Source organism: Peromyscus californicus, unplaced genomic scaffold (assembly GCF_007827085.1).
Source record: "Peromyscus californicus insignis strain IS unplaced genomic scaffold, ASM782708v3 Scaffold_4__1_contigs__length_199733344, whole genome shotgun sequence".
In the NCBI taxonomy this organism is placed as follows: Eukaryota; Metazoa; Chordata; class Mammalia; order Rodentia; family Cricetidae; genus Peromyscus; species Peromyscus californicus.
This window is the reverse complement of record NW_026294562.1, coordinates 21612358-21632170: the sequence shown is the minus strand read 5'-3', so window position 1 is coordinate 21632170 and position 19813 is coordinate 21612358. Positions and strand designations below refer to the sequence as shown.

Here is a 19813-nt window from a genome sequence, read left to right as displayed (position 1 = left end):
CCATGAAGGCAAAATTTTCTCTATCCTGTTCTTGTAAAGGTGTAGTTAAAAAAAAAAAAGCAGTCTTTTAAATCAATCACTATAATAGACCATCCCTTAGGTAATAAAGAAGGCAATGGAATTCCAGGCTGTAAAGAGCCCATTGGCTAGATTGCCTTATTTACAGCTCTCAGATCTGTTACCATTATTCTTCATTTTCCAGATTCTTTTTAATGACAAATATAGGAGAATTCAAAGGACTGGTAGAATCTTCAATATTTAGACCATTTAGCTGCTCCTGGACCAGATGTTCTAGTGCCTGTAATATTTCTGATGTCAAAAGCCATTGTTCCACCCAGACAGGTTTGTCAGTTAACCATTTTAAAGGTAGAGCTGTTGGTATCTTTGAGAGACCAACAGCTGTTGTGTCCTACTTATTTACAACCTGAATTGTCAGTTACTATTCTTGATAATACCTTTTAATATTTCTCTCAGAATCATTATTTTATGGTTTGTTTCTGAGATTGGAAGAATGTTAATCTGTGGTTTCCATTGCTGTGACAAATCAAATCCCCATAAATTCATTGCTGTGTTAGCCACATATGGCTTTAATTTTCCTATTTGTCTTTCTGGACCTATACACTCAACCCACTTTGTGCTTTATTTTACCTGAGATAAAGTTCCAATCCCTAGAAGCTGAATATTTACTTCCTGAAGAGGCCAATCAGAATGCCAAGGTTTTGGTGAAATTACTGTTACCTCAGTACTTGTGTTTACCAAACCTTCAATTACAATGCATTTACTTGTATTTTTAGCTCAGTCTTTGATAATTTATAGAAGTTTGACAAAATACTTCTTTTATGGTCTCCCCTGAATTTTTTGTTTTATCTAATGAAGTTGTCTGTAATCCAGAGCAGTATGGTTTTGAAACAACAGGCATTAAGTCTTCTAATTGCTCTGTGGATGAGTTTCTCCAATGCTGACAGGGAAATATTGAACCAAATTTGATATTGGGGCCTACAAGAGGCACCTCAGTGCATTTCCCAGTGGCAAAGGGTTACCTTCTTGCCCCTTGTTGATCAGCATTCGTTAGTCCAATGCCAGCCTTTGCCACACCTTCTGCACACTCCACTTCTATTTGGATTATCTAAAAAAAAAACAAAAAAACTTTGTTTCTATGAATGCCTGCCCACAATCCTTTTTCAGATGACCATGTTTACCACAATTAAAATATCTGAGATTTTGATTTTTCTTGAAAGTTTTAAAAGTTATGTCTCCTATCACAGTAACATCATAAGTGTGAAATCCAACATTTCTAATCCATTCATCTATTAGTGCTAATCTTGCCTTTAAAGGCCTCATCACCCTTATGCATTATGAATTAGCATTTTTAAAAGCCAAAGATTCAATTAATATTTTTCTAACTTCTGGATCTGATACTATTCTATTTCTAGCTCAAGTCAATCTTTGTAAAAAAAAATCAGTAAATGTTTCTTTTCAGCCTTGTATAATTTTAGTAAATGACTCAGTCCTCTTTCTTGGTTCTTCAGCCTTGTCCTAAGCATTCAAAGCTGCTAACTGACATAGGGCTAAGGCGTGATTATCAAATCCAAACTGTTTTTGCAAATCAGCATACTGGCCTTCACCAAGAAACTGATCTTGGGGATGTCCGTACTTCTAGCCCTATTTCATTGCTCTATGGCCCTAACTTCCTCTTTCCACTGTTTTCACCATTGTAACTGAGGACCAGCTTCCAATACTGCTGTGGCTAAATCTTTCCAGTCTTGGGGGATAATTCTGTTGTGAGTTGCTCATGAATTTAACATCTACTTCACATAGGGTGAATGTATACCCTATGAAATGACTGCTTCCTTAAATCTCCTCAAATCCAACATTTCTATAGGATTCCATTTAACTTCTGCATAACCTTGGGGGTACCTATTGTTTCCTGGTCATTCTTGGATAGTAACTGGATAAATTGAGGTTGGATTTCTAATAACTTTGGGTTGCTCCGCTTCAGTTTCATTATGCAGTGGTATGATAGGTCCTGATCTAAATTCCTCTGCCTGTGTCTGAATATTTTTTCTTATTTTCATTAGTAGGTCTTTCTAAGGCTTGTATCTTATCAATAATAAGTCTTTCTAAGGCTTGTATCTTATCAGTCAATTTTTCATATTGGCATAGTTATCAAATCACTTTTTAAAGGATAAAACATGAATTACCAAACTGATAGTAATTGTAATTGACATTATGTCAATCCCAGCTAAGTCAGTTATCCCTTCACTTAATGTTTTCATTTTCAAGTCATCCATTGTGGCATATACAGAGTCCTAATTCCCTACATTGTGATATTTCCCATTCTTAATGGAGGAGAGAATCAATATCACTTCGTTAAGCACTTCCCAGGTGTCTCACCAATTCTGCTGACTTTTCTGTTTGTCCACAACAGCAGCAGTAGTGATGGTGGAGCTGTGTGGGGCAGCCAGATGCAGCAGTGGCACTTAGGGCTGGGGGGTGGGGGAAAATGTGCAGCAGGGTGTCCAGGCAGCAGGCTGGCATGGTGGACTCTGGGGGCTTGGGGAGCAGCGGGAGGTGAGGGCATGCCAGGAGAGGGCACGGGTGTGGCCATGATGACAGAGCTGGTGGCAGGTGGCTGCAGCTGCAGCTCTGTGAAGCATGCAGGAATGGAGTGTCCAGTGCACATGTGGAGGAAGCAGCAGCAACCCAAGCGGGTGTTATAGAGCAAATGGGAATTGTGTGGCAGATCTGTGAGGCATCCACCTGCAGAGCTGAAGATGTAATGGCAACTGTGATGGGGAAAGCCAGACCTATGGGGAGGGATTGGGTGTGGTGGTGGTGGGAGGAGCCACCTGAGCAGTGGCTATGGTGGTGGGGAGAAGTGGTGGCTTGCTGTGCATTGGACGCTAGAGGATGTGTTTATTTAAGTTCTATTACCAATAAAGACTCAGGAGTCAATATTGGGGTGAAAACCTAGTAGATCGAAGATGTGTCAGAGGACCCACCAGCTGACCTTCTCTCCACACTTCTCAGATTGAAGAGATGGCAAAATCTCTAAGTCTGTCCTTACTACTACCTTCTTTATCCATATTCCTGGTTTCTCTATGGCTCATTCTGGTCAGCTAGTCACTGGCTCCACCCCCTGACTCAAGACTAACTTTATTAACACAGTCTCGGGGTGTTGTAATACGATCAATTATCCCACAACATTACAGTTTCAGAGTGTAGAGTAAGGTTTGGGGACAGAATGTATTTGTCCCCTTTAGGTCATCTACCTGACATCATTGCAGTTGTCCAGTACTCTAGAGGAGGTTGGCTTCTCTCTCCTTTTGTGTGGTCTAGGACAAGACAGAAAAAGAAGAGAATATCTCTGTCCCATTTCTTTTGTTGTTCTGAGGTTTTCTTGCAAGACTGCTACTGGATGAACCATTGTTGGTAGCAACAGCAATAAGCCCATCATCTCCCTCGGCAAACCCGAGACTCCTCAGTGTTCCTTTTCCATTTGATTAGCGGCTGCACCTGAATCAACTGATGTTTTAACTACCATCTGCAGCCCCACAGTCTGTGCCCTGCTGCTCAGGCCACGGCCTGGCGGGATTTCCAGTCCCACTGGTACTGGTTCTGCCACTTCCACCGAGTCTCTATCATTCTGTTGACCAATAAGGACTTGGGAGTCAGATGTTGTGGTGAAAGCAGCTGTGGGGTGGATGGTCTTTTTGTACGCTGTGAATATGTGTTGCTACCATGGGTTAATAACGAAGCTGCTATGGCCTATTGCTCAGGCTTATAACTAACTCGCTCTTAAAATTAACCCATAATTCTTGTCTATGTACCACGTGGCTTGGTACCTTTTCTCAGTCCAGCACTCTCATCTTACTTCCTCTGCATCTGGTTGGCAACCCTGTCTCTCCTTTCCTCTTTCCAGCATTCTCCTAGCCTGGTCACCCCGCCTACACTTCCTGCCTGGCTACTGGCCAATCAGTGTTTTATTAAACCAACAGGAGTGACAAGTCTTTACAGTGTACAAGAGGATTATTCCACAGCATTTCCCCTTTTCTTCTTTTCAAAACAAAAACCCTGAATCTGATCTCCTTTGTTTAGCTTTTTTTCTGACCATTATCCATAACAATTTGTAACCAACATTCTAAACAAAGACAAACATCCATAATCCATTTTTAAAACCTGCTAGCTCAGAGAGGCTGAGAAGCAACCAGACCACTCTCCTTTTTGGCCGGAGAACCAGCAACAGAGCGTCTCTCCAGCTGTCCCAAAGCAAAAAAGACTCCAGGTCCCTACCTACTCCCTCCTGTGTGTCTCTTTATCCATCTTCCTTGCTCTTCTGTACTCTGGAAGGCTAATTCCTGTCAACTAGTTGCTGGTTCCACCCTCTGGTCTAAGGTTGATTTTATTAACACATTCTCAGGGTTTTACAGTGCAATCAAATATCTCAACACCTCAGTGGTGCCAGGGCCCTGAGCTGCACAGGGGCAAGTGGTGGAGTCTTTGCTGGGTTATCCCCATTCTCCAGCACCCATTGTGAAGGCCAAGGGGAGAGTCAGGATTGGGTCTGATCCCCTCCAGAGGCTACATGCAAATTCTCAGCATCACCAGTAATGGTCTGACTGCTGTGGGATACTGAAATCCACTGTCTTGTATTTTCAGACCTTGAACAGAAACTGCCGTGACTATCAAACTGTAATTCTGTGGATTTAGGTTGTCAGCATGGGCAAATAACTGATTCAGAGCAGTGGAGAATATGGGATATTCAGTCATTTTTGAGACAGTGCTTGCTTTTAAAAGTAATAGTCATGGTGAAAGATTTTTATAGCTTCATCTTGCTGCTATAAAACTTTGGAGTGTGTAACCAAAGATCTGGAGCAATTATATGCCCACCCAGCCTCAGGGGACCTAGCACCACTTCCTTTCTAAGCTCAGGAAATGATTTCTACTTTGGGTTAAAAAGAGCTCTGTCCCCTTCCATAATGGACCCAATGTGGTTCAGAATAGTGGACTTATTAGCAATTGTCTTAAACACTAGTATATTTAAAACGGTGTTATTCCGTGTATATGGAGCTGATCGCTTTTTACTCTTTAGTCAGTTGACAGATGCGATTTGTAAGTTCATTGAACCACGAAGGAAGTTAAAGCCTCAGCGGAAAGAAAGAAGAAAGGTCACAGCACAGACTGTCTCTGATGGAGATATCAAGATTCTGGTCAGGATCCTGAGAGCCTACAACATTCCTACCAGAAAAAAAATATCTCATAGGTAAAGTGACGGACTCCAATGTCTGCAGTTGCCAAAGATCTCTCTTACATATGCTAAACATCCTCATTACTTCATCTGTGAAACTTTGTATTTCATTAATGTTTCAGGGCATAATCCCTGGAGGTGTGTAGCACAGTGATGGAGCACTTGCCTGGTACATGCAATGCTGTGAGTGTAATGTCTAACACACACACACACACACACACACACACACACACACACAAATCACATGCATAAAATGATTAAACTTTCAGCCCCTCATTTGGATGGTCAAACCTATTCTCGATGTCACGTAGTAAAAGTTTCTGTAGTAGCTCAGAGGTGGAGTGTTTGCATAATGTGCTCAAAGCCCTGGCCCAAAACAAACTGCCCAAACCAAACAAATAGATTTCAGGGATGTGAGACTCCCAAAGTAACCTCAGTGTATGCCTTGGAGGCACTTGCCACCCGAGCATCTTCCGTGTCACCAAGTGAGTTCTTCTCGTTCCTGTTCCCTACTGTGAGTTTTAGAAGTTTCTGCTGCCAACCGTTTCATTCACTGTCACAGCGGTGTGCCCTCAGTGTCAGAATCAGAAAGATGGGAAAAGCAGATGGGACACGCATTTTGTTTCAGGGAGTCTTCAAATGTGGAAAGGTTCGTGTGGTCAGAGTCAGTACAGCTACAGCCTGTTCTGCTTAGGGTCTGTAGGTAACTCCACCAAAGTGGGATTTCACCTCCTTTTCCTGTATGCACCAAGTACATTTTATTTATATTTTTGGGGACCAAAATAGACATTACCTACCAAAGGCTGGCCAAATGTTGGCCTTGTGAATATTGAGTACCAATTTCATTACGTGTATCCTGGATATTTAGGGTCAGGGATGACTGATAAATATAAATATTACTACCCAAATGTCCTAGGAATAGCAGGTATTTCCTCTTCCATGTTTACCATATATGGTCTCTGCTTGCTTTTTTTTTCAGCTTAGTACAACTCATGGATATTATCTGTGAAAAACAGACGTTTTTCTTACTGGCTGTTAATTTATATTTAAAACCTTTTAGAGGTTTTTACTTTGTTTTACAAACTACAACCTTATTCCTTGACATGGCTAATTATTTTCACAATCAATGCACATTTTAGTGGCTTTTTTGAAGAAAGAACATAAAATTTCTGTCATTTTCTATAGCCATCATCCTGCAGAACAAAATATTCTAACACCAAAAGAGAGTAGGAAGGCTCTATTCCCCAAATATCACTTAGCTCACTGTTCCCTTGGTGCTGAAAACCAGTGATCATGTTACCACAGACTAGATCAAGCTTGTACTTCAGTGGTTAGGAGCCAACCACTCCACCAGAGCAGTGATGATCGCCAACGTGATGAGACCAAAAAGAAAAGAAAAAAACAAACCACAAAAAAACCCTCTCTAAGATCCAGAGTAATCCTCATGCTTACCAACACTAATATTTTTTGTTTTGTTTTGTTTCTTGAGACGGGGTTTCTCTGTGTAGCCCTGGCTGACCTGGAACTCCCTGTAGACCAGGCTGACCTCCAACTCACAGAGATCAGCCTGCCTCTGCTTCACCAACACTAATGTTAAAACTGTGTCTCGATGTTGTTTTTCCAGAAGAACTTTGGATACGCCTACTTACTCGAGGTCATCCATGTCTTACCGCAGACATCAGGAAGCAATCAAGTGTGTAGCCTCGAATGACTTCTTAAATGAGGTACTTAACATCTTATAAAGCTCAGTATTGACTGATTGCTCTCAGTTGCACCTGGGTCTCAACTAGTCTCTTCATATCTACATTACTCAGATTTCAGTTATTTTCCATTAACAAAATAAAGGTATTATTTATTAATGGAATTCATATTATCTCGTTCTCTGCTCTCAGGCCCTGTAGAACAAGGTATAAGCTCCTGACTCACACACAGAATCTTTGATAGTCTAGCTCTTTTTCTGCCAGCCATTCTCATGTCTGTCCAGTGCACAGCCATGTTGTCTTGGTTTCCAGTAGTTGTTCCCTTGGCTGGGAATGGCCTCCACCCATCTCCATGGGCTTAGCCAGATAAGCATAGCAATGTTTCAAAGCCTGAGCTCAAGCAGGATTTTCTTTGTGATGTTCATCTGGTCCTCACCCCAGAAACACACCCATACCCTTTCCTGAAACCCACAGCTGCAAGCTGGTTCTCTTGCTGGATTGCTCACATTTCATGGTACTTACTTGCTTGTCTGTTTATTTTTCCCTGGCAAACTTTCAAATCTTTAAGGAAAAATTCTATTTGCCTTTGGATCTTTGAAGAGTGCCTGACATAAAATAAGACCAATAGATGTTCATTAAATTAATGACTAAACAAAGAAACCAGTTGCCAAATAATCTCTTAACGTTTTGCTTTTCTCCACCATGTAAGATATTGCAAAAATCCAGGAGTGTTTACTCTGCATTTCAGGATACTGTGCACCCTTTCATAGAAGTTTCTTTTCAACACACCATATATCAAACCAATACTGCGAGTGGATTCCATCCATGCTGGAATGAAGAAATCAAAGTAGATTTTATGTAAGTTGGAGTCCATTTTCCTGCAGTTCCTAGTCAGAGTAATTCTGTGGTGTGGAAGCATGTTCATGTATGCTTGAGTGAGTGTATATGTTGAGGTAGTACCATCCACCTTATTCTTGGGAAGGGGTGTTGTGTGAGGCTTTTTTTAGGGAGGCACAAACAGATGTCTGATCATCCCACATAGGGAACCAATGACAGACAGGGACCAAAGAAATAATTCTACAAAAATCCAACTTGACAAACCAATTAGTGTATTGTAGCTACCAACATGAGTACAGATGAGGGCTTACGTACAGAAGCATGGATGACTCAAAGGCAGCTGCATCACTAGGAAACACACCCCAGCCTAGATGCCAAATCAAGAAAACAGCAGTCCTAGAGTGCTCTGCAGAACCTGCAGGTAGCTTGATGGGTCAGAGTCTGCTCTTCTCATCAGTCCTTACTGCTTATATAACTTCAGAGATGGGACTTGTGAATCTAATATGTTTCAGGGACTTTCTGAAATTTGGGAGTTGTTTACTTCATGAGTCTTAAACAGCCTTCCTCTGGGATAGAAATGTTTCAATTTCAAGGATATCACTATAGAACACAGCGTATCTCATTGTCCTAGTACTCACCAGCCCTTATCAGTGAATTGATACTGTTATAGAAAGGTGGAGCAGGCTGGGCTTGTAGAAGTGGGTTTCTCTATTGAGCTATGTGAAGAGACATCAAGACCCACACCAGATACTGCATAGGTTCTGTATTCTCAGCTTCCAGAACTGTGAGAGAACAGTCTGTTCTTTACAAGTTACCTTGTCTCAGGTGTTCTACAATTGCATAATAGACTGACAGTTTCATCCCTTTATTTGAACTTGTGTATAATCTTCTGTTGAGTGAAAACACTATGATGACTTAACCCTTTCTTGTCTTCACAACCCCCCCACTTATATTTTTGCCTTTGCAAACAGTGCTGTTCTGTACGTTCCTGAACTTGTCTTCTGAAGCACATGGTTTTGAGTTAGTGACTCTCAATTTTTATGCATTATAGGCTCCTAGACAGCTTCTTAAACATAGATGTCTGGGCCCACCTTCTTGTTTCTAAGTTTGTAGGTTTAGGGCAGGGCCCAGTAATCCCACATCTATCAAGACTGTACAACATGTACGTGCTTAATCAGCAGTGGATTTCCTTCCTTTAAAACTTGTAGTGACTTATATTAATGTTTTAGACTACTTACATTTTGTCAAGAATGAGTAAAACCACATTACTCAAAAGACTCCTGCATGTAAAAGGCATTTTAATGAAAATTAATAAGTCAGATTTCAACTCCCAGAAGAAATATGTCCCCATATTTATGCTTGCTTCAAAGAAGGAAAAATGAATTGGACTCAAATAATCTCATAACTAAGTGTGTTTAGAAGCAGCCTACACAGGACTCAATAAAAATAGGTCAAACTCCATGTCTACTTTCTTTGATATCTGTGTTTTACTGCTGGGCACATGTTTACTGTTTACTTCATAATCAAGTGTCCATAACTGCTAAATACCTAAACATTTTTCAAATAACATAATTTTATTTCAAATAATAATATTTTATTCAATTTTGGGAAAATTGAATTTCTATTCCTAAATGTAAGATCATTTTCTATGAATCTTTTATATAATTTCATAGTCCATATGACATGATAATCATTGTATATGATTATTTATATGATTTGATATTATTTATATGTTTTATCTGGTTCCCATGTTAACATATAGCCTCTTCCAACAAATGCTAAGGAAACGCAGAAGAACTGACATAACTCTGTACATGCTCTCTATGGTAACATTGTGCATGCTTTGTGGGCTTTCTTACCCAAGATTCCTCTCTCAAAGTGAAAGCTACCAGACACTGACCAGGATGTGTGAGAGAAACAGGGAGAAGGAGGGAGAAGGAGCAGGATGGGTGGGAAACAATGAAAAGAAAATGTATTTGCTGGAAAAGTTTGTAAAGGAAGGTAGATGATCATGTGTGCCGGAAAATACTTGGATTATTAATTTATTTGTTGGTTTGTTAAGACAGTTTCTTGCCAGGTAGCCCAGACTGCCCTAGATTTCACTATATAGATGAGGCTGGCCTTGAACTTTTATTCCTTCTGCTTGAGCATTCCAAGTGCTTGGATTATAGTCATGTGCCAGTGTTCCCAGACGGATACACTACATTAAAGTAATTTGATTAGCAGAACATAAAAGGATCAGTAAGGAAGATAAATTTGTCAGTAAACTAAAGGGGAGACCACAGATGCTGGTTCTGACGGTGAGATAAGCCAAAAACGCAGTGGGAACCAGACAGTCAGCTAAGGATCCAACTATTACTTTTTGTTATCTGTGATAGAAAATTCTGACCCAACTCCTTGTTCCCTGTGACATTCTAGTGATTAAAAACTATATGCAGGACCATAGAGTGCTTCAGTATTTGCAGTCTACATGAGGCTCTGGGTTCAATTCCTAGTATTTGAAAGGAAAAAAAAAACCTACATGCAAGTGTAACATATAGTGCCAGCACATAAAGAATAATTAGTGAGCTCTACTTTGGAGGAGGAATTGCAGCAAAATTTGAGGTGAATTTGAATATACTATATAACGTAAGGTAGTGCAAAGGACTTGGTAATTTAAGGTGTACCAAATGGACAAATTGAAAAGTGTTTCGAAGATATTCTTGTCCTTAATTGTGCTAGTAGAGTGCTGTAAAGATACATAGCCTCCCCTGCCTTGGCCTAGGCATTCTTACCATGAAATGAAACCCTAGAGGAACAAAGTAGGAGAATTAGTTTATTTTATTTCTTGGAAATATAAGGAGTATTCAATTTAAAATTATCAAGGAACTCAGCCAGTGTTTTTCGGTGGTCACTGCTACACCTATTATCAGAAAAGTATGGGCATTATTGGAGATTCGTTGAAGTAGTACTTCCTTCATTTAAAAAAAAAAAAGAAAGCTTTAATAACGTCAGTAGCAGTGGCAGTTGTATGGTAAAAAATAAAAATATTACCAGGCAAGGGCTGGACTGCTTGCCACTCAGAAGACAATAGTTGGAACCTCAGGGTTGTGGGCATCCTGGGATGGGAGAGCTGTCATCCTCAAAGCTCTATCTTGGGGACAGAGGTACAAAGGGCTCTTAAAGGTGGGGAAAGGAGTACAGTGAGACCAGGAACAGGAAGGCTACATGCTGGGCAGAGCCATCATCAACCAGGGCAAGCATTTCCTTTTTATCTGCTGCCAGGACATCTCAGTTGACCTGGACCTCTTGGAACTAATTCCTGAATTTCTTCAGTGAGGCATACTACCTTTCTACAAGTTAAATCCCACAGCAATGCCCATGTTTTGTATTAGTTGTCGCACAGAACTAGACTAAAGAAGGGTGGTACACACTCTGGTGTAATGTGGTGATCACTAGCTGATCTGGGAATTGTTAACTCCAAAGATGGACTGTCTGGAGTCTTGGTCATTTCGATGAGTCTTCTCTTTAGGATTCACAGTGCCAAGCATTGTCTTTCTCTGCCTGGCTCATTTCCCTTAACATGATCTCCAGCTGGACCCATGCTGCTGTCTATTTTTATTTTCATCTAAAAGAAATGTAAGGTAGATTATAATATACACATTAGTTCTAATGAATAGTAGAAGCCAGGCTTTAAGGCATATAGCTTTTTCCAAGTTTAAACTTTACAAAGGAAAAGATCATAGTCAATTTATTATACTTTATCAGTTACATGCTTAGAAAATAAGTGGATTTTGAAAAAAAGCCTTAAACATTAAAATGTGCTTTTCTTGTTTTCAGATCACCAGGACATGATTACAGCTTCTCTAGTTTATCAAAAATAAAAGATAATATTCATATCAATGTTTTTGATGAAGTGGTCATTGAAAAACATGAGGTAATATAGGAAAATGTCTGGTTAATGTTGAAATAATTATTAAGTCAAACTGAATGAGATCTTGGAACATGTTTGTGAACTTATTTTGTTGTCTGTTTCTGGGACAAGAGCTCATTGTGCAGCCTAGGCTGGTCTGAAGTCACTGTGTGTCCCTGGCTGGTCTTGAACTTGTAGCAGTGCTATTATGAGTATATGCCACCATGTGTAATTTGCTTTTAATGTGATATATGTAATATTTTCTTAAAAGGGTTTGAGTCAGTGTGCAATAAGGTTAGACACATGACAAACCACTCTAAATATACATTAGTGAAAAGTCTTAACCCAAAGCCTAGCACCACAACAAGCTCTGTAGTAAGTGTTAGTTTCCTTCCTCTTAGCTTGACATGAAAAATGTAAGATGTGTGTCTACCATAGCTGCCATCTCTGGGTAGGCAGGTTAAGTGCTTTCGTATAAATGGCTTTAAAATCATTGGAACAGTTACTAGGGGTAAGGTCCACCCTGCTCACTGCCTGAGAGCCAGTATTCGGTAGATGGGAGATGGTAGAAAGGAATCAGGATTACTCAAGAGCCTTTCTCACCTCAGAGTTCATTCTTGAGGCACTCAGGTATGCAGAGGGCTTTATCAGGAAGGAAAGGATACATAGAAGCACTCTGCTGCGGACAACACCCTGAAGAACTGGCCCTGTCACCACAGTCTGTTGGAAGGATAGATGATTTTGTCTGGGGGAATGGAGGCTCTAGGTCAGAGAGGATGGATGAGACCTTGCAGTGTGGAGCTCAGGATTGGATCATCAGAAAAAAATCTTAGCAACAATGTCTTTAAGCCAGCTTTCCAAGAGTGAACAAACATTTGTATTAAAACTTTAGCCGGGTGGTGGTAGCACATGCCTTTAATCCCAGCACTCGGGAGGCAGAGGCAAGCGGATCTTTGTGAGTTCGAGGCCAGCCTGGTCTACAGAGCGAGATCCAGGAAAGGCGCAAAGCTACATAGAGAAACCCTGTCTCGGGGGGGGGGGGGGGGGGACTTTAAATGAATTCTTAATAAAGGCTGAGGGTAAGGTCTTAAATGGCCATTTGTTGATGGCTTACATCCAAGGATTTACACTGAGTACTTTTCTGATTCTATCTCAGGGACTGGTTTAACAAATGGGAATAAGTTGATTGACATTGAACTCTTGTAAGCACTTTGCCTTGTTATGGGTTCAATCTACATGTGTCGTGTATTAAGATGTGCTTGGGACAATGTTGGCACTCTAGTTAGAAGAGGAAACTGTCCATATTGGCCTTTCCTCATGGACTGCATTGTAGGTAACTGTAGATGAAACATTCCATTTTCCCATAAAAGATTAGAATGAACGACAAGCATCTATTTGAAAGACAGTTTCGGTTTATTATTGATCACTACTCTGTTCACAAATGCCACTTTTCCTCTTTTCTCCTATGTTTTTTCTTTCTATTATCAAATCTTTCTTACTCCCCATGGCTCTCCCCTTTGTTTTACGTCTCACAGACACATCCCAGATTCTCAACCCTAGAGATGGCGGAGCTGTCGTGAACTGCATTTGGAGCTGGGCTGGGAACTCCAGGCTCAGAGCTTGGGTTAACTAAAACTATAACATAAACATGATAGCCACAGAAAGAACTTAAATGAATCCAGTGTTCAGATGATGGTCTAAATACTTAGGAAAGGAAATTGGGGTGTGGGTGGGGGTGTGGAGAGAGTACAGGGGAGAGGAGAAGGATTGAAGGATGAGAAGAAAGGATTCTTTTGAAAGATTTCACATCATTAGTATATCATTATCAGTAGTCTTCTAATCTTTAATATTATACTGTTAGCCACGTATCATTCTTGACTTTATCCAAGTGCTTCTATTTTTTCTTCTGATTTTATTATTTGTATCTGTTTTTAAAAAGATTTATGTTACTATTTATTTATGTGTCGATGTGCATTTATGTGCATGTGTATGCAGAGGCCAGAGAGATGTCAGATCCCCTGGAGCTGGAGATAGTTACTGGTGGTTGTAAGCAGCCTGATGTGGGTGCTGGGAATTGAACTCAGGTCCCCTGGAAGAGCAGCAAGTGCTTTTGACTACTGAGCCATCTTATCTCACTAGCCCCTTATATCTGTTTTTTAAGACAAGATCTTAAAATGTTGTTCAGACTGTCCTAAAACTCACGATTCTTCTTCCTTAGTTCCCCAAAGGGGGGAGAACAGGTATGCACCAGCACACTCAAATTTTTTGAGATCAAGGAGCTATGAAATAAAGGGGTCGGGCTTATTTAGCTATAGCGGCTTCTAGTCACAAAGGGACCTTGGGCAAGGTCCTGCAGCAAAGCCTGACAGCAGTTGCAAATATGTCAAAAGGACCTAAAAGCCAGGACATTTTTATAATGAAAATGTGGGCTAGGAGAGCATAAGTCATTCACAATGAACTTACAGTGGCTGTAGACAAGGGTGGAAAAAGCCAAGACAGGAGGATAGTCCCTAACGAGAGAGACTTGCTTCTGCTCGGGTGGCCCTTGTCAGCAGGATGTGCAGCATGTGGTGTTGATAGGATAGAGCCATAACTCAGGCCTTGGTTCTGTTCAGCCTGTGTCTTGTTAACTGATGAACATCCCTGTTTTTCCTCCTCCTCTGACCCTTGGGCTAAAATTTAGAACTTCACAGAACTTCTACCAGATTTCTCAATCTTTTTGAAAAAATTATTTGAAGTTTATACTTATTCTGTATTTTCTGTTTCATTTATTTCTGCTTGGAATTTTATTACATTCTTCTAATGTCCTTCTGACCATGACTTCTGAATTTATTTGGGCAAATGTGTTCAATATCTGTTTACTTGCTTGTTTGATCTCTGACTCAATCCTAAGTAATAGAACCATTCTAAAACTATGCCCTCATCTTCAACTGTCTTGGACTGCATATTTTCTACCTGATTGACCTACTATTTTTAATTTGCATTATTTTCTGTGTATTTTTTATTATGTATTCTTCCTTCGTCTGCAATTTTTGTATATTATGTTTTTACATTTTCAAATGTTTGAGAGGTTTCAGTGTAAACTTTCAGTTTTAAATTTTAATTGCATCATTGAGTTGTGTGAGCAATCATGTCATTTACTTCCTTGTTTCCAGTTTTGTGGAGCCACTGGTCCTGATCTGTGGTGGCCCTTTAACACACCCTAATAAAAAGAGAAGGCTCCCACTGGGCAAGCTAGGTTACAAAGAAACCACATCCTAAGACAAAAAGAAAAGGGTTATTTTGCAAGGATTGTGTGCTGAAATGTTAGCATTTGAAAGTATTCAACTGCCTCTTTGAGAATCTGCCTCCTCCTGACCCACCCTACCAGACACAACAGACTCCTAAACCGGTCATCTTAAAAATCAAATTCTTGCCGGGCAGTGGTGGCACACGCCTTTAATCCCAGCACTCGGGAGGCAGAGCCAGGCGGATCTCTGTGAGTTCGAGGCCAGCCTGGGCTACCAAGTGAGTTCCAGGAAAGGCGCAAAGCTACACAGAGAAACCCTGTCTCGAAAAACCAAAAAAAAAAAAAAAAAAAAAAAAAAAAAAAAAATCAAATTCTTAGCTGGGTGTAGTGGTTCAGGGCTGTACTCCTAGCACATGGGAGGTAAAGATGTGAAGTTCAAGGTCAGTCTCAACTACATACCTGGGTTCATGGAGAGATCTTGCCTCAAAGAAATAAGGCAAAGTGAAAGAGAAGAACACCCAATGAAATAGGCATGCAAACTGCACCCAAATACACACACGTGCACACACACACACACACCACACACACACACACACACACACACACACACACACACACACACACACACACACACACGGGAAACAGGGGAGCAAAAAAAGAATAGTTTGTTAAAGCTTCCTATGAGTTTGTAAAAGTATCCATCTTATCGGAACCGTTTTTGTGAGTTTAACTTAAATGTGCTTTAACAGGACCATTGTCTCAAGAGCTGCAGTGCTCACTCTTACATACAGAAGAACTGGCTGGGCTCCATCAGCTTCCCTTTCTCAGCCCTTCTGCAGCAGTCTGAGGTAACAGAAAAGTTCTTTGCTAATTATTCCAAGATTTGTTTCTGCCTAATAAAAGCACTTTCTGATGTTTTTGAGTCACAGTGTGTGACTGACAGGTTACAAGGTTATTAAAATGACCCTATATTACCAAGTTGTGGGGTTTATAGTACTTACAGAGTGCGACTGTCTCAAGGAGAAACCTGTAAACTTCTTGCATTTTTAAAATGTTTAATAAGACAGAAAAAAAAAAGCTAGTCCGAAGACAGAAAGCAAAATTCGTATTTGCATAAAGACCTTTCTAAGGCCAGACCCAGGTGCCAAGAATTTTGTCTCCTAGTCTTGTTTATCAGTTATACCATGATGATGAGCTCTGACCTCTGCAAGACCCTCGGAGGCTCCACTGTTTCGGTTCAGTAGCAGCAGTGAGCCTTCATGACCAGCTAGTGTGAAACTCCAGTCTAGGCTCCCCTTTAGGCTCAGTTACTTCCTTACTGAAAGAGCTTAAGCCTGGTACCTGATATCCCGGAAGCTATGCCAGACACCAAGGATTTGAAGAGTCAGAAGTGAATTTCCTGCCTTAAGTTCATTGTCTGGGGTGGGAGGGGATTAACATGTGGTGCAGTGTGGTATGCTGTAGTGTTTCTGTGGTGGTATGCGATGGAGGATTAACATTTTGGTGTGGTGGTATGCTGTAGTGTTTCAGTGGTATATGGGATGGGTCTTGAGAGTGTAAAGAGTAACAGGACCTCCCTCTGCCTGGGCCACTGGGGCAGTGGAGGTGTAGGATCAGAGGAGAAGAATGTTTCAGTAATTTGTTTGGTTTTGTTGTGGGGTATTTGTACACTGTGTGAAGATATATTGCTGTGATTGGTTTAATAAAAAGCTGAATGGCCAATAGCTAGGCAGGAGGTATAGACAGGACTTCCAGGCAGAGAGAGGAAGTCGAGGTGCAGAGGAGACACTAATGAGACATGGAGGAGGCTGGACATACAGAACGAAAGAAAGGTGAAAAGCTACATGGTAAAACGTAGATTAATAAAAGCAGGTTAATTTGTTATAAGAGCTAGTGGAACAAGCCTAAGCTAAGGCCGAGCTTTCATAAAGAATAATAAGTCTCTATGTCATTATTTGTGAGCTGGCAGCCCAAGGAAAGGTCTGATTACATTTTTTTCTTTCTTGTTTGACTTGCTGAAGTAAATATTTCAATGAATTCCACAAGCACTTTAGGGCATTTGAGTGAAAATGAATCACGTGTACATTACTTAGGACTTGATTAGGCCAGGTACAGCAGAAAACCAACCATGGCTGATGTAAGTCAGGGGTCTACTCACCTCCCCAGTAAAGAAGTCCAGACGCCAGGGGCAGCTGCTCAGGGATATTGTCAAGAACCCAAGCTATCTTTATCCTTCTGCTCCACTGCCCTCATTATGTGTTCTTTATCCTCAGAGTGGCAAACTGTTCACTACAACTCCAGCTTCATAGCTGCGTTATGACCCGAGGCAGGGAGAAAGAGACAGCCACTCCCTGTGTCAGGGAAGGAGTTCCCCAGCCATCCAGACTTCTGCTTGCATTTTATTTATGTGACCACAGCCCTTCTGTTACGGTACCAACAGAAACCGTTGAATTTTTTTTAAAGAAAGAGATCACAGATAATAGCTGAAAGATAGAAAGATGTTATGGGCCATCACATGAAGCCATGATGGAACATATTACTGATAGAGATCCCAGAGGTCAGAGGCACAGGGCTTCCTATACTTGTGAGTTTCTTTAGATATCTCTCAGCCTCGGACTAGGCTGTATGATGGACCGGTAGTTAAGAAGTGTGGGTTTCAAAGATGAGCAAGTCTGGATTATAATCCTGGCTCTACTATATTCACTAGTTCTGTGATCTTTCACAAATTACAACAACTCTCGGAACCTCAAATTTAATACTTTAAGTAAAGGTAGGGGTGGCAGCTGCCTCACTGAATAGAACAACCTTCACCAGCACGTGGTACAGGCCTTGCACATAGTAAGGGCTCAGTAAGCATCAGCTGCTGCTGCCACCATGATTCATGGCTCCCTCCTCCAACTTTCTCACTTACATTCCTGATCCCTGTTTCCATAAGCCTTATTCAGGGCTGTTTTTCCTGCAGTTACTTCCCCCCCTACACACACACACACACACACACACACACACACACACACACACACTCCAGACTCAAATGCAGAATGTAACATGATCTTTCAGCATCTTCTTTGAGCCTAAATTAGATTTTCTTGTTTTAAGGTTTGATTCTGTATATGTGTGTGGGTATGTATGTGCTCGTGAGTCCAGATGAGGGCATCAAACCCCCTGGAGCTGGAGTTACAGGCTGTTGTGAGCCCCCTGACATAAACACTGGGAACCCCACTAGAGTCCTTTGGAAGAGCAGCACATACTCTTAACTACTGAGCCATCACTCCAGCCCCTTAAATTAGATTTTCTAAGAGTTTTTATCACTGTGGTGTGGTAACCTGCTCCTTTGGTTCATCCTTTTGTTACTTTTTCTCTCTTTGCATAATACATATTGGTCAGAGATCCAAGGTGTCAAGGGTGCCCATTGATCACCCCAGAGAGCCTGATCATTCCCCAGCAGGAGCCCATGTCCCTGTAAACCAGTCCTGGGGAGAAGACTGATCTGGGATACAGGTTTGGCTGATGTTGATTCTAATCACGTGTTCTTTCAGATTAGCGGGACATTTCAGGTGAACATTCCACCTTCTTTGCTTGGGTACACCTGGAGTAACACTTATGTCCCTCCTAGAGAAGACTGCAGTGGGCAGAACCCAAAAGAATGCACCTTCCTGAATATTTTTGCTACAATTGAACCTCAGCTATCATATATCACGTTCAATCCGAAACTAGATGAGGTAGGTTTCACACTGAATTATTCTGAGACAAATCATCAAAAAAGTGTAAACTGTTTTTTAAAAACCAGTAGTAATTTCAAAGTTATCAGAAGTAAAACACTGGTTTTTCTCTTATCTTCTAAGGAGGAAGGGAGCAGCACAGTGTTGAACTATTTTAAATCTGATTCTAGTTTTCAGATCAAACAGACATTTTGCAGAGAGCACAGACTTTTACTAAGAACTGTAAGGCCATGTTTCCCAACCGAAGAGTTGTGACCACTGTTTTTAATGGTGAAGGGATACAGGTCTTTGTCACAAGATACATCAAGGCGTTAAATCCACCACAGCAACTTCTGGATATATTTCTTCATGACTCGAATGCAACCCTTGTGAGTGACATTTTTTTTCTTTCAGTTATTGTTTTTAGCAGCTTCATCAAGATCATGGAGCATGTGTGAAGAATCAGGTGTATCTTTTATTTGGGGATCAATCTAGGTGATTTGTTCTCTTCAGACAATTTATGTTATTTGTGAGTTACAAAGCTCTCTTAACAGGAGCTAAAAATCAAAGTCTGGATTTAGGTTGCTTTTTACTGTATGTGGAATATTCCTTTACACTGTGTGAATATATGTCTGTGATTGGTTTAATAAAGAAGCTGACTGGCTGACAGCTAGACAGGATAAGGTAAGGAGGGAGAACCAGACAAGGATGCTGGGAAGAAGGAGGGCAGAGTCTCTGGAGTCACAAGCAGACATAGAGAGAGGCAAGATAGGCATGCTGTACTGAGAAAAGGTACCAAGCCACATGGCAAAGCACAGATTAAAACACGAGTTAATTGAAAATGTAAGAGTTAGCTAGTAACAAGCCTGAGCTATTGGCTGAGCATTTATAATTAATATTAAGTCTCTGTGTCGGTTATTTGGGAACTGGCAGGTGAGAAAGAAAAGTCCACCTACAGCTGTACTCTGCTTTTCTGTTGTGGTTTCTTCATGCTGCTTGGTCTAACACCCACTGCCCTGGAGAGAACAGTATTCTTGTGTGCTTGTGGAGTATTGTGGGGTATGTGACTTAGCCACATGAAGACATCAGTGCAAAAAGTCACAGCTGGGCGTGAACAGCACCTGTCACACATCACTTCCAATGTTAAACAATTTTCTGTGTTGTCATCCTTCCTCCTTTCTTACCTTTGAGTCTTAGTCTGCCACATTC

The 19813-nt window shown here is 41.0% G+C and overlaps 1 protein-coding gene across 1 annotated transcript in view; it reads left to right on the top strand.

The window, feature by feature from the left end:
• The window catches only part of Cc2d2b (coiled-coil and C2 domain containing 2B), an 88513-nt gene that overhangs the window by 52640 nt on the left and 16060 nt on the right, over positions 1–19813 (top strand). Inside the window, exons 21-27 of the mRNA XM_052762240.1 lie at positions 5093–5263; positions 6876–6972; positions 7697–7806; positions 11605–11701; positions 15656–15754; positions 18443–18625; positions 18796–18993. Of these exons, the coding sequence (XP_052618200.1) occupies positions 5093–5263; positions 6876–6972; positions 7697–7806; positions 11605–11701; positions 15656–15754; positions 18443–18625; positions 18796–18993 (955 nt within the window). The remainder of the gene's footprint in view (positions 1–5092; positions 5264–6875; positions 6973–7696; positions 7807–11604; positions 11702–15655; positions 15755–18442; positions 18626–18795; positions 18994–19813) is intronic.